The 12,831-nt window shown below is 43.9% G+C and overlaps 1 protein-coding gene across 5 annotated transcripts in view; it reads left to right on the forward strand.

Annotated features, from left to right (window-relative positions):
- ncanb (neurocan b) overlaps positions 1-12,831 on the forward strand; it is a 129,001-nt gene that overhangs the window by 72,173 nt on the left and 43,997 nt on the right. For all 5 annotated transcript variants that reach the window (XM_086046281.1, XM_086046283.1, XM_086046285.1 and 2 more), the window contains 2 exons: positions 1,306-2,028; positions 7,231-8,385. In XM_086046281.1, coding sequence (XP_085902407.1) covers positions 1,306-2,028; positions 7,231-8,385 — 1,878 coding nt within the window. The remainder of the gene's footprint in view (positions 1-1,305; positions 2,029-7,230; positions 8,386-12,831) is intronic.

Raw genomic sequence — 12,831 nt, forward strand, 5'->3', positions numbered from 1 at the left:
GATTTACAATGGTAAAAAGGTATATTCATTTGTCATCTGTCAAAACGTTTTGCTGTTTGCAGCATATTTTTACTTGGTTGGCGGAAAAAAAAAACAAGTTCACATATGAATGCACATTCCTATGAGGGTATTTTGAATTCCACAACCAAGTAAGAATGATTGACATTTTCTACTCTAAGGTGTCACATCATAAAGTTTGTGAATAGCAATTTATTTTAAGTTAACAAAACAAGAACAGCAGCAGCTAGGGAATAGAGCTGCAGTGCATTTGTCAAACACAAGCTCGTAGATCATCATCTTTACAACATGAAGGATTGAAACAAATTATATTCTCCAGGAAGCTGAAAGGAGATGAAAATGTCAATATTGGCCTTAATCGACTTCTACACTACACGGCTAACTCCCTTGTTGGCGATTTACCCTCAACAACACTAAGTATGCAAACAGTACGTGACAAGTAAGAGTAAGGGAATTGAAATTGAGACAAGAAGTCAAGTCGAAGAATACAAAGTTAAATACTATTTAACCAACCTAACAAATAGTTGTTTCTATTTTTTTTTTTTGGGGGGGGTCAGGCACTCCTATAAATGCCATCAAATAAACATTGGCTAAGAAGTAGGCTCAAAGAGTGTTAAAATAATAAAATACATATTCTAGAAGGATATATAGTATTATAAAGTAAAGCAAAAATGAATAAATATACAGATGTAAACATGAAAATTGTCTGTGTGGCCTAGAAGCAATGACAGTTCACTTTGTGAAATGGAAGAGTGTTTAAAATATACAATTAATAATATTATTGAAAACATCCATCCATTGTCCAAACCATTTAGGGTCGCGGGCATGCCGGAGTCTATCCCAAATGTCTTCGCGCAGCAGGCGGGCTACACCCTGAATTGGTTGCCAGCCAATCGCAGTACTGAAAACATATGTAATGAAAAATACAAATTACATTTCATTAAAATTAACAAATATAAAAATATAAACATTCATATTTAAAAACAAACACATTCAGTCAACCCCCATATTTGCAGTTAAACATTTTTGGGGGAACCCATTCTCCATTAATCACTAAAAAAAAAAACCTCCCAAACATCTTTTTGAAATTCCCTCATTCAAATAAAATGTTCAATTTCAAAAAGCTCTAAATCTGGGAAATTTAAAAAAAAAAAAAAAAGTGAGATATGAGGCGTACAGTACTCTGCCTCACGAAATCACTTTATATAATACGAAATCATAAAGTTGAAATTTCCACGAAAACCTTGCTACTTTATGGTTAAAAATGTCCTCTTGGGTGTTTTTTAGCCCACCCGCCTGCAGATATGTCCCTCGCTTTACTCCACCCCACCGTCCCGGCTGCACAGGCCGACTCCCCACTCAGCCGCCCCCAACCGGGCGCCCCATTTCCCAAGGCCGCTACTCGGACCGGCCTGACGGACTTGAATGAAGCAGCCACCAACAACTCCTCTGACATCTCCGACGAGCACGTGGTCATCCACTTGAGGCCCGAGCAGGGTTGGGATACCCAACAAGATGGCGCCCCGGCCGGCCGATCCCACCGAGAGGAACCCGACGACCCCAAAAGCAGCGATGCTCCGACGGAGCTGGACAACCACGGAGGTTCGGCCCAAGAGGAAGAAGATGCTTCTTTTGACACTTTCCCAGCAGCGGCCTCCACCACCCCCCAGCCTCACGCCGGTAAAAGCATGCTGGCTGACTTTGTCAACACGCTAATGAAGCCTTTCAAGTACTGGGCCGGTACTGGGATGGGGGAAACCTCCAACAGCAGCCAGACGTTGAGCTCACAAGCCAGCGAAAACAAGGGCGGCAGTGACAACGCCATCACAGAGCACACGAGTGACGCTTCTCCCTCCAGGCTTCTCCATGCGGGCGGACGACAGAGTGCTGAGGATGGTCTGTCTGAGCAGGAAAAAGAGGAGGTGCCGCTGTTTCCATTACCGCCTGCAGTCCAAAATGCAAGGAAAATTGAGTCCACCACGCAGCAGGAGGACAAATTTGCTGGTAATGGTAAGAGCTTTTTTATTTATTTGCCTCTACTTTATGTCTTTGATTCGGGGTGTTTTGCTGGACTGAACTACTGTAGACCAACTGAATTTCTTTACTCCAAAATTGGCCCGTGAGAAGCCATTGCATGACTCTGTCCCATTTATTTGTTACAAAATGTTAATGCAGTGCTGTTTTTGTCCTGATTACTTTGCTTCACTCACAAGAAATTCAAACTCAAATTGTGCCGATGCATTTCCATTTCGTTTATGGTATTTTTGTGCCATCGGAGTTTGTAGTTGACATGGAATGTTTTTTTGCACAGATTTATTGCGATATCGAATTTGAATTTTCAAAAACAGTAATTCTGGACATTTCCCCTCATTTTTTTTAACATTGAAAAACAGAAATGTAATGATTCTTTTTTTTCAGAGTGAGATTTTGATGCTAATAAATTAAATTCAATGAATTGTGACATTAAAACCAAGTCGTGTACCACAGATTTGGCAAACTGTCTAACTCTGGGGTAGGCAAATATTATCAGGCCAAATCCATTTGGTCCTCTGACCTCCACCGTGCAGAAAATAAGAATGTTGCTAACATGAAGACCTCTGCCGTCATTTTTGCTGTTTTCTTTTTTGGAAAAATTGTTGCTAACGGGGTCAAAAAAGTCACAAAATATGGCAAAAGCTGTCGCTAAGTTAGCAACACTGCAGGCACAAGTTGAAGCTCTTGCTCGCTACCTCGCCAGTGTTAGCATACACACGCGTGCTCACGCAAACAAAGCACAATTTTAAAGTAAAGGCATTGCATATTTTATGTTTTACTTTGACTTCATGGTCATTGCGAGGGTCGGTCAGAAACTGGGGGTGGGTCGGATGTGTTCCCATCGTCAAAACACGAAATATAAATGTGGGCTATGCATGAGAACCAAGATGTTTTTCATGCGCTTACTGGACAAGGTCCGATTGCAAGATTTAAGATGTAATATGCAAATTAACAAGCTGAATCGAGCTCTGCAGTGGACTTCTGTGTGTCCGTCAAAGAAACACATGCCTCCTTCACAATGATTCCAACAACACCCCGAGAGAGCCAAATTGATGTGACAGAAGAGCTGACAGGCAGCGTAGATGCTTCCTGACATGATTCACACAGCCTTGCAATAACTTCTCCTAGGTTTTTTTTTTTTTTTTTATTATTAAATGTCATACCTGCAGATGGGTGGCGGTGTTGTTCACCGCACATCTCTCTTTCTCGTCTGTCTCTCGCATTGTCACCCTCCGCCGGCAGTTTGATATTACCTCTGGACGACTCTGGAGGGATTCTCAGGCCAGTCAAGCCGGAGTGGCGGGTGGCGTTTGTGTTGCAGCATTTCCCGGTGATGTTGTTGTTTGCCAAGTACGCCAACAGCTTTTTGTTAGCGGTGAGAGGGACATTAGATCACGTCGGATGCTCTCGATGATCATTTAGATCAGTGAGTCCCAAAGTTTTTATAGTTAGCGATAACTAACGAAATAACCAAAACTAAAATTGAAAACACATTTTTGTTGACAAAATAAAATAAAAACGAGAGTGCTTTTAAAAAAAAAAAGCTAACTAACTGAAACTACATTTTATCTTTATAAAACTGACTAAAATTAACTATAATCATTGTAAAAAAAAAATGTTTTTAATGAAATTTCATACATGAGCATTCAGGTTTTGTTTTTTTTGGGTTTTTTTTTTTAATTTAAATTTATTTTGGTATTACTGCATGGCCGTAGAGAAGAAAGAAGGTTGAACAGGTGCGTGGGAATTTTACTTTTTTATTACATAATACTTGGTGACCTTTTGTTGTCTTGCATTCCACATCAACGCCACATGCACCGTATTTTTATTGAATGAATGACATGGGCCATTACTGCATGATTAATCCTGATTAATATGCTTTCTTGGTGCATCAGTGGGCGTAGTAAAAGTATTAGCGGCAATTAGATTTGCCTGCCTCCTATGGAAGTGATTCCCACGCTCGCGGACCTCGCTTGAGCGTCAGGCAATAGCTTTTGAATAATAGATTTTTGCCTTTTAATATTTCATGCGTACAGTATTTGTGTATGTTCTCCCTCTGGTGGTAATCTGTTCTATATACGTTTACACACTGGATAAGCAATGGCGCCGGGTTAGCTTAGCCGGGTCCTCTCAATAACACCACTGGCCTAAATAAACACAAAGCAGCCATGAGTCACAAATACTGACAGGATGAATTATTGATGACTGAGACGGTGTCTGCTTTAAGCCCAGGAGCAGATAAGATACTGGGGACCACTTGGTCTAAATAAACTAGAGCCGAGTCATTTGGTTTATCGCTTCTCTCGCGACAAATGCACAAGTTGCTCCAGTAAAACAATCCGGAGGAGAGAAAGCGAGACGTGTGAAATGACTTTGAATACATCCTCCACAGTCCCCCTTTTTCATGTTTTTGTTTGTACACACTTCCGTCTTTGTGATGTGCTCAAAACGGCTCAATCAATTACGTCGCGATGCTCCGCCAGCCGAGGAGCGAAAGGCCCCAAAACGTACAGTAAAATGTCTCCAGCAGTGCCTGCCTACCGCTTGTGAATTAGGATAAAATATCCAAGAAAAATTTCTCCCGGTTGCATGCTAATGTTTTTTTTTTACTGCTCCTGCGCAGCCACGTTTAAAGACTATAGAGAGCACTTGAGAGACAGCTCAGTACATTAGAAGCTCGTTTATTACTGCGAGAAACCTGAGCTTTTCTCTTATACCGTAGTCTGAGCCAGTACGGTTGCATTTCTCATTATTAGAGCTGAGTTGTGCGCATGTTTTACTGTACTAACTTGTTTTTCGTGATATGGACTACTATCGTTCTGTTAGAGGCTGAGGAAAGCATTTCAGGACAAAATGGGGGCAGGGGGGTTGCTCGCAGTCCACACTTGTGATTCTTCATCCACACAGAGGTGGGCATTTTACTAAATTGTCTTGGTTCGTCATTCATTATCCGTCAGTGGTCAGGGTACCCGTCCCGTCATTCGTCAGTCCGTCATTTTTTGTGACAAACTGAATTGAAATCGTCAGTCTTGTCAGTTAAGTCCATCAGTTAGTCGTCAGAGGTCTGTTGGTCCGTCAGACGGTCCTAAAAAAAAACGTAAAAAAAATAAACGGGTGTCCGCCAGTGACGGACTGACGGTTAGTGCTGATTACACTGACGGATAAAAAAACCCACTTCCATCGTTTGCCAGTGCATCGTTTTTAAAAGATGTCCCGTCGGTGATGGAATGCTCATCTCTGCTTCCACACAAATACAATCTGTAGAATATTGTACTTTATAAAAACATACAATGATGACGTAACCAAATGCAATGTAAAGAAGCATTTTTAGCATGAAGCTAAACTGATATTATAGGGCCTGTGTGTTTTAAAAAAAAAAATACACAACATGTAATACTCGTTGTTTGATGTTTAGTTTGACATTAAACTTCAGCTGGGAGCGGCAGTAAACAACTTGAAGCCTCTTGAGGCCGCAGTTATCATTCCGGTCCAGATTGCGGAAAGTGACTCGGATCAGGGCAAAATGGATGCAGTAGAGTTGCTGACAGTCACAGCTGGTGTTTCCGCTTGCACAGTTATACTGCCGTCTGAGCCTGTAGTGTTGCATTTTTCATTATTATACCTGAGCTGTGGGCAGTTTTATTGCAAAACACTTTTTGTACTATCCGCCGCCACTTTTCAAGAAGAAAGCAGCCAGGGTGGGGAAAACACGGAGGCAGGGGACTTGGGGAGGGACTCTCAATTCTCAGATTCGTTTTATGTGAGTCACTAATGGTGCAATGGTACATTCACCTGGCTTCGGTGCAGGCAGCGTGGGTTCACTTGCCACTCAGAGACGGACGGCGTGAGAGTCAATCCTTGTCTCTCTCTATATGTGTGCCTGCCTTGTGACTGACTGGCAGCCTCTCCGGGGTGTAGTCTGCTTTTTTCCCTAGTCAGCTGGGATAGGCTCCAGCTCCCCGCATCCCCGCGCAGGATAAGCGGTATAGAATTTGGATGGACGGTTTGAGGTGATTAAAATATGCTTCAAAAGCCTCTGTGTTTATTCTCGGGTATACTTTTAGCATTGGCTGGCGCCTAACAGCAAGCACTGTTAGCTCCCCAACAGAATGTCTTGAAGGAAGAGCAGATAGGAGTTTTCCTTGACAACTGCTTGCCAGTCACACAAAGTAGCTGAATCCTCTGCTTAGCCACGAGCAACTCTCCTGCCTCAGCCAGTGTGCTTTCCTGCATCGGTATGCTTTCCTCAGTCTGTCTTGTGCCGCTTTTTTGTAACCATGACTATTATTCTTGTCCAACATTAGACTGATTGGGGAAAGTGCACAGGAGTAGGACAAGGCGGAAGATTGGCTAGCAGTTAGCACGCTTTCCGATCATGTTTCTTCCGGTCGTTATCAAGATACTAGTGTCAGTTGTACATGATTAAAATATACGCCAAGCAGACGCCAGTTAATCTCTTAAATAGGCTTCTGGGCGCCAGCAGTTCTCCTGCCTCAGCCAGTGTGTTTTCAAGGTCCTTTACACTTTCCTAAGTCTGTCTTGTGATGATTTTATCTCCGTTTGAATTGCTGCGGTCAAGTCTTTCTGTTTTTGCGAGATGGCCCGAAGTCTATTGATCACACGCATTTTTCACACAAGAAAGAGGTCTTCGAAGTGTATGTACTTTCCAGTAGTGTTGTAGTTCTCCAGATTTGTCTTTTGAAGGGTCTCAGAATCAAAGGCATTTTTACTTGTCTTGGTCTCGGACAGGGCGGACTCCGATTTTTGATCAAGACTGGTCGAAACCAGGCCTTAGTGTTGTCGCGGTTTCCACCTCCAATAGTCTTGGTCTTGTTTCGATACTCTCTAGCCTCGATAATGTCTTGGTCTCGGTTGGTGAGGTCTTGACTACAACACTACTTCCCAGTTCCCGGTCAGGTGTCAAATGGGGTTGATTTTTGTGCATCTGTTAAAAAAAAAAACCTCCTTCGGATCGTGATTACATCGCAGTTCACAAAAGAGTTTGTCGCTCGTTCACTCGAAGGGCACTGTGCTTCCTGCACTGTTCATGGAACTCGTGTTAGCCGGTCTTAAGGTTTAATTGCTAATTCCACATCCATGAAATTAAAGGCAGCCCACAACTACCCACCCCCTGTTAATGTAATCAAATTGAATACTCTCACTTTGTGTTCCCCGCAGGGATAACTGCAGAGGGCCCTGAAGGCAAGTCAAGCCCCCGTGAACGGGTCAAGTTTCCCGAAGCAGGTCCAGCGTGGGCCATCAAGTCATTACGGCGCTTCAGAGTAGGCTTTCCGAGGAATGTTGACAGAAGCCACCCTTGGGATCCTCTGGAAGCCAAATCAGGGCCCCTTGAGATGATAACCCTGCCTGACTCCTTCAACCAGGACACAGTAGAAAACTATTCTGGTGAGGGGAGGGGCCAAGATGGAGATGAGGCACAAACAGCTACCCCAACTGGGACGGATCAGAAAAAGGAGGTGGAGGGGAGCAGCGAGGGTAATCGTTTTCTTGTCGACTTTGCTAATACCGTTGCCAGCAGTCCTGAATCGGAGTCTTCATTCCGCCAAAGCCAGAGTCAACTTGTGACTGTGGCAGAACTCACTACTTCGTCCCGGTGGCAGCTCGTGGCGCAACCAACCGCCGCCACCTTGCCTCAAACAGCCGAGGAAGCCAGGGGTGAGATCATCTACGTTCACTGGCCTGCTGACAACCTCTCTTCTGCTGCGTCGTCTTCTTTGTCACAAAGAGGAGAAAGTGACACTAGTGGTGGCTTCACTCCCGAAAGAGGAGAAAGTGGTACTAGTGGTGGCTTCACTCCCGCTCTTAAGAAGCAAAGGAAAGGTGCGGGAAGAAAGCCTGGTCGCGGTGCAACCAAGGTGGTCACTTCCACACCGGAGTCCTCAACGGATGTGCTGACCACCACGGAGATCACCACGGCGCAGCTTCCGACGACCAGAGACACTCCGAGCACAGATCCTGCAACCGCGGCAGTCGCCGTTGAACCTCCCTCAAGAAGCTCCGCTGCGCCGGAACCAGCCATTTCGATCTCATGGCCGGAGGAGACCGCGAGTAACGTGGAGGGCAACCTCTCATTGGAATCACCAACAACGGCCGCCAGTCAGCCGACGAGCGCTGCGGCAGATGCCGGAACAGAAATGGAGTCCAGGTTGGCGGTGTCTGAGTCCTTTGTGTTTGGAAGTCGTCGGATACCTTCCAAGGGCTCGGCTCCGAAGTCAGAGGAACACCAGACTCCGGCTGCGGCGGACAGCAAAGGCACGGGACACCCTTTTGGTATCCTGGTACCCAACTGGGCTTTTGGGTTCATCCCACCAGGTATGTTCACGCTCGTTATCGCCATTATGTCTACGAGTGGTTAAAATAATCAGTCATGATTAGCTTGATTGTATGCAGCTCAGTCAATTATATGCGATTCATTTGGGTCTTTAGCTAATAAGCACTAAATTGTTATTTCAAAGGCAGCATGGTCTCGGTGTTAAACTCGACGCTCTTTGTTACACCTCCGATCCAGAGGTGACTTCGTCCTCCGTGGAACACAAATCCTCAGTTCCATTTGAAACTTGAGACAACATTGCTTTTCTGTAGACCTTCGTCAGGTCAAGCTGATGTTGAGCGAACCGGTCGTCAAGTTAATCGTAGGTCACATATAGACAAACCATCGTCCGCCCCTCGCGCTGACGTTTTGCGATTGTGGGAGGAAGTATCTGGAGAAAAAAAACAAAAAAGCTAAGCACAGATACTGTGCCAAGCAAAACCCCACACGGGAAGGCAGAAGCCAAGATTGGAAGCCCAAAACCTCATAACTGCGAGACGGACGAGTCCAGCCGCTAACATAAATGCCGGCTCAATCCATTTCTTTTGTTCCCACCTTGGTGTCGAAATCAGTCCAGACAGCAGTGAGGTGAGAGCATCCAGGTCTTAGTAGAGTAATTAGAGGGTCGGCGTGAGTGCAATTAGGCGGACGGTGGGCGAAACAAAGATTCTCGCCCACCCGCAACAAATCGATGAAGACACAATCTTACAAGATGGGCCTCATAATTGACTGCACTCTCGCCTCCCTTTCTAATTGTTTTTCATTCATTCTCTCGCTTTTGTTGAGCCCCCGCCAAACAAACATCGGCCGCCTCGCTCCCCCTCTCCCCACTGGCGGTCTCGCTTGTTTGTCACAGCATGTTGTCATTGATTTCGCTGATAGCTGATGGGCTCGCCACCGTGGCGGCAAAGCAGAGAGAAAATTAAAATCATTTCTCACGGCGCCCGTCTGTGTAATATTCAGCCGCAATGTGTTTTTAATTGAAAATTTCTTGGAGCTCTGCCTTCTGCCCACTGTTTTGTGAGTTCAGGCCATTACAGGGCACTCTGGAACTGTTTCTTTGGGCTTCTTTGCCGATTGGTTGGGCAAAATCACATGTGGCATCACGCGTAAGACGTAATGAAAGCATCACTTGTTCTTTGAAAGCAAATCGAGTTCTGTACTCAACCAGAAGAAGTGACAGCCCCATAATATAGAGAAAATATGTTAAAAAAAAAAAAAAAAAATTAGAATACATTAAATTTCGGTTTGACCCCTCCAAGATGCTCTCATTTCAACTTATTAAAACACACTTTTCAAACACATTGTAAATGGATTTCAATCGCAAAAAAAAAAAAAAAAAAAAATTGCAAGTAAAAAATGTATAGAAAAGGCTGTAAGAAGGCGGGGCCTGGTGGAATGGCATGTGACATTGGCGATTCTGTGTATGTCTAGTCGTGACTTCAAGCACCATTTGGACAAAAATAGAGCTGCGGCGACTAACAAAGGATTACCCAACCATGACCTCACACATGATGATGCTTAGAACTCAGTTTTGTGTGAAGTTTGAGGCATATTTCTCCACAAAATATTGATCTCCAAATAGTTCCATTTCGATCGTGACAGTTGACTTGCGTATAGAGCTGTCACTATCGGCTAATTTTTAGAAAATATTACTCCGTCAATTAATTCAACGATTATTCAAATACTCTGATCAAATTTTATTCGGCATTAAAGTGTATTGCAAAACCATTACTGTTTATTAACCATTTATTGTTGTTTATTTGGTATTGTTTAAAAAACAACTAAAAAAACAATTAAGTCATATCAGACCAGAGGGATTTATGTTGTGCTCACCATCCTTTTTCAAAACTATTTCAGTTACTGGTTCGGTCATTGTTTTCCAAAGTAAAAGCGGATGATTGTAAAATGTCTTACTTTGATTACACAAAAAATCATCCGTCTGCTTTCATGAAGGACTTCAGAAATCATATTATAATTACTGCTGAGAGATTGAAACCAGAGGATTTGAACCATCTTCAGTTCAACGACGCCTCTAAACGATTACTCGATTATTAAAGTAGTTGTCGATCCGTTTGCTAATGGTTTATTTGTCGATTAACTCATTCACTGCCATTGACGAATTTACTTGTCTTTTCACAGTCCAGCCATTCAATCCCAGGAATTCATTTATTATATTTCTTTCCATTTTTTTTTCAAACGTAGGGGTCTGAAAATGTCTGGCAGGGAATGAGTTAATCAATACATTTTGACACCTAATTGGATCCATTTTTCTATGAGCACCTTCCCTCGCATAATCCCCCGTCTCTTATAGCGTGACATTTGAATGGACGGCGCTTGTTGGATGATTCCAAGAATAAAACCCTCACGTCGGGGTAACCTTTTGTAGTTGTCAGGTGTACTGTGAAGGAGATTACAAGAGGGAGGGAAAGGGCAGCGGGGGTTGACAGCTCTAGATGGAAGAAAAGAAGAGAATAGGAGAGAGGTTAGTGTGTCCTCTCAGGGGTTATACTGTAGGTGGGAGTATATAAACTTCACAGCGATCAATAATAGTAGCCTTGTCTTATGTCTTTTTACACCAAGGGCCACTTTATTTCTTCACATCTTTCTTTCTATACTCGTGTTTCTTTCTGTGGGTTTGTCAGATCTTTGCCTTTTGCACCCTGTTATAACTTTGTCTAAATTTCTCATTGCCGTCCGTCCGTCTGGCCCACTTGTTTCGTAAATCCGATGTTTCGCCGTTGAATTGAGTGGAAATGCTTTTCATCTGTTCTCGCTTCCTTTTGTGATGTTGTTATCCTTTCGGCTTGTCCCCTCAGGGGTCGCCACAGCGAATCAAGTGCACGCACGATTGGCATCAGTGATTTGGCAAAGCATTTTACGCCGGATGCCTTTCATAAAACCCTTTGTAATGTGGTTTTAAAAAGTAAAACAGCACCTATAATGTCCATCCGTCCGTTATCTATACCGCTTGTCCTCACAAGGGTCGCGGGGCGTGCCGGAGCCTATCCCAGCTGTCTTCGGGCAGTAGGCGGGGGACACCCCGAATTGGTTGCCAGCCAATCGCAGGGCACACAGAGACAAACAAACATCCGCACTCACAATCACACCTAGGTGCAATTTAGAGTGTCCAATCAATTACCATGCATGTTTTTGGAATGTGGGAGGAAACCGGAGTTCCCGGAGAAAACCCACGCAGGCACGGGGAGAACATGCAAACTCCACACAGGGAGGCCGGGGCCGGGATCGAACCCACGACCTCTGAACTGTGAGGCGGACGTGCTAACCAGTCGATCACCGCGCCGCCCACCTATAATGTAGTTTATAAAAAGATATATAACATATTTAAATAGAATGTAATGAGCAGTTTTTGCATCATGATTAATTTATTGCAGCTCCTTCTGGTGGCCACATGGGAGCATTACTGTGGTAATATTAGTCATTTTTCACAGAGGATAAAGAATATATGCCCGTGTGTCTCTATGGCTGTTTTGTATTGTTTGTTAGCATTAAGCTATATAGACTTTTGTAAGGCAAAGCTATGCGGTTTTAAATTCACAAATGTTTAGTTTCACAGTAAATTTAAACCGAGTGTGGTATTAAACAGCCTAAAGCCTTTTTTTTTTTTTTAAGAATTGTTTACTATCTGCCAAACCGTTGCTTGTTTCCTTGTCAGTTGAGTTCACTGCCACGATACAGCGCTTGCAACTCCACTTTAAGTGAGCCCAACACGAGCAGAGAGTTTATGACAGCGGAAGAAAGCTCAAGCAGAGCGACCGTCCGCCTCATTCAGTTGGGCTGACATGAAGAGACAGAGGGTAGAAAAAAATGGATAGAGGGGTTGAGCAACCGGGGGTGGGATGACAAAACAATGCGCGCACAAAAAGCCCTATCAGCAACAGTATTGTCAAATAATTTGCTAGGCTCTTTTTCCCAAATGTCTTGACAGATGATCGTAAATGTCCAACCTGTTCAATATTTACAAAGACAAATCCTTATTTCAAATCTCTCACGATAACCAATTAGGACCCAAATAGAGGAGCGAGTTGTTGTGTAGAGTGCCGCTGCAATCGCGTTAGCAGCTAAGATAACAATTAGCCTAGCTACTTTGTGTTATTCTCCTACTCTACCCTTTTTAGTTTAGTCTGGATGCCCTGAAGCGCACCACGCTGTCTCTCACAGGTCAGTCCAATGACAAATATCTCATTTGAGGAAAGAGAATGTTTTTCCTTGTCATGTGCGGTGTCTCTCGCATCAGCCAAAAATCAGTTCCGATGTTTAAAAAATCGGTATGTTTGCACCCCGCTTGAGTGAAAGCGATCTCAGTCGTTTTCCAAGAGGGACCAGACAGCCCGGGAACATCAATAGCCCTCCATCCGGCCCTCAAACAAATTGGAGAGTTAAATTCAGGAGCAGAGAAAGGTTGAAGTGTGCCGATGTTTGGCATG

This window comes from Filicampus tigris, chromosome 12 (genome assembly GCF_054856515.1).
Source record: "Filicampus tigris isolate MCC_2025a chromosome 12, RoL_Ftig_1.0, whole genome shotgun sequence".
In the NCBI taxonomy this organism is placed as follows: Eukaryota; Metazoa; Chordata; class Actinopteri; order Syngnathiformes; family Syngnathidae; genus Filicampus; species Filicampus tigris.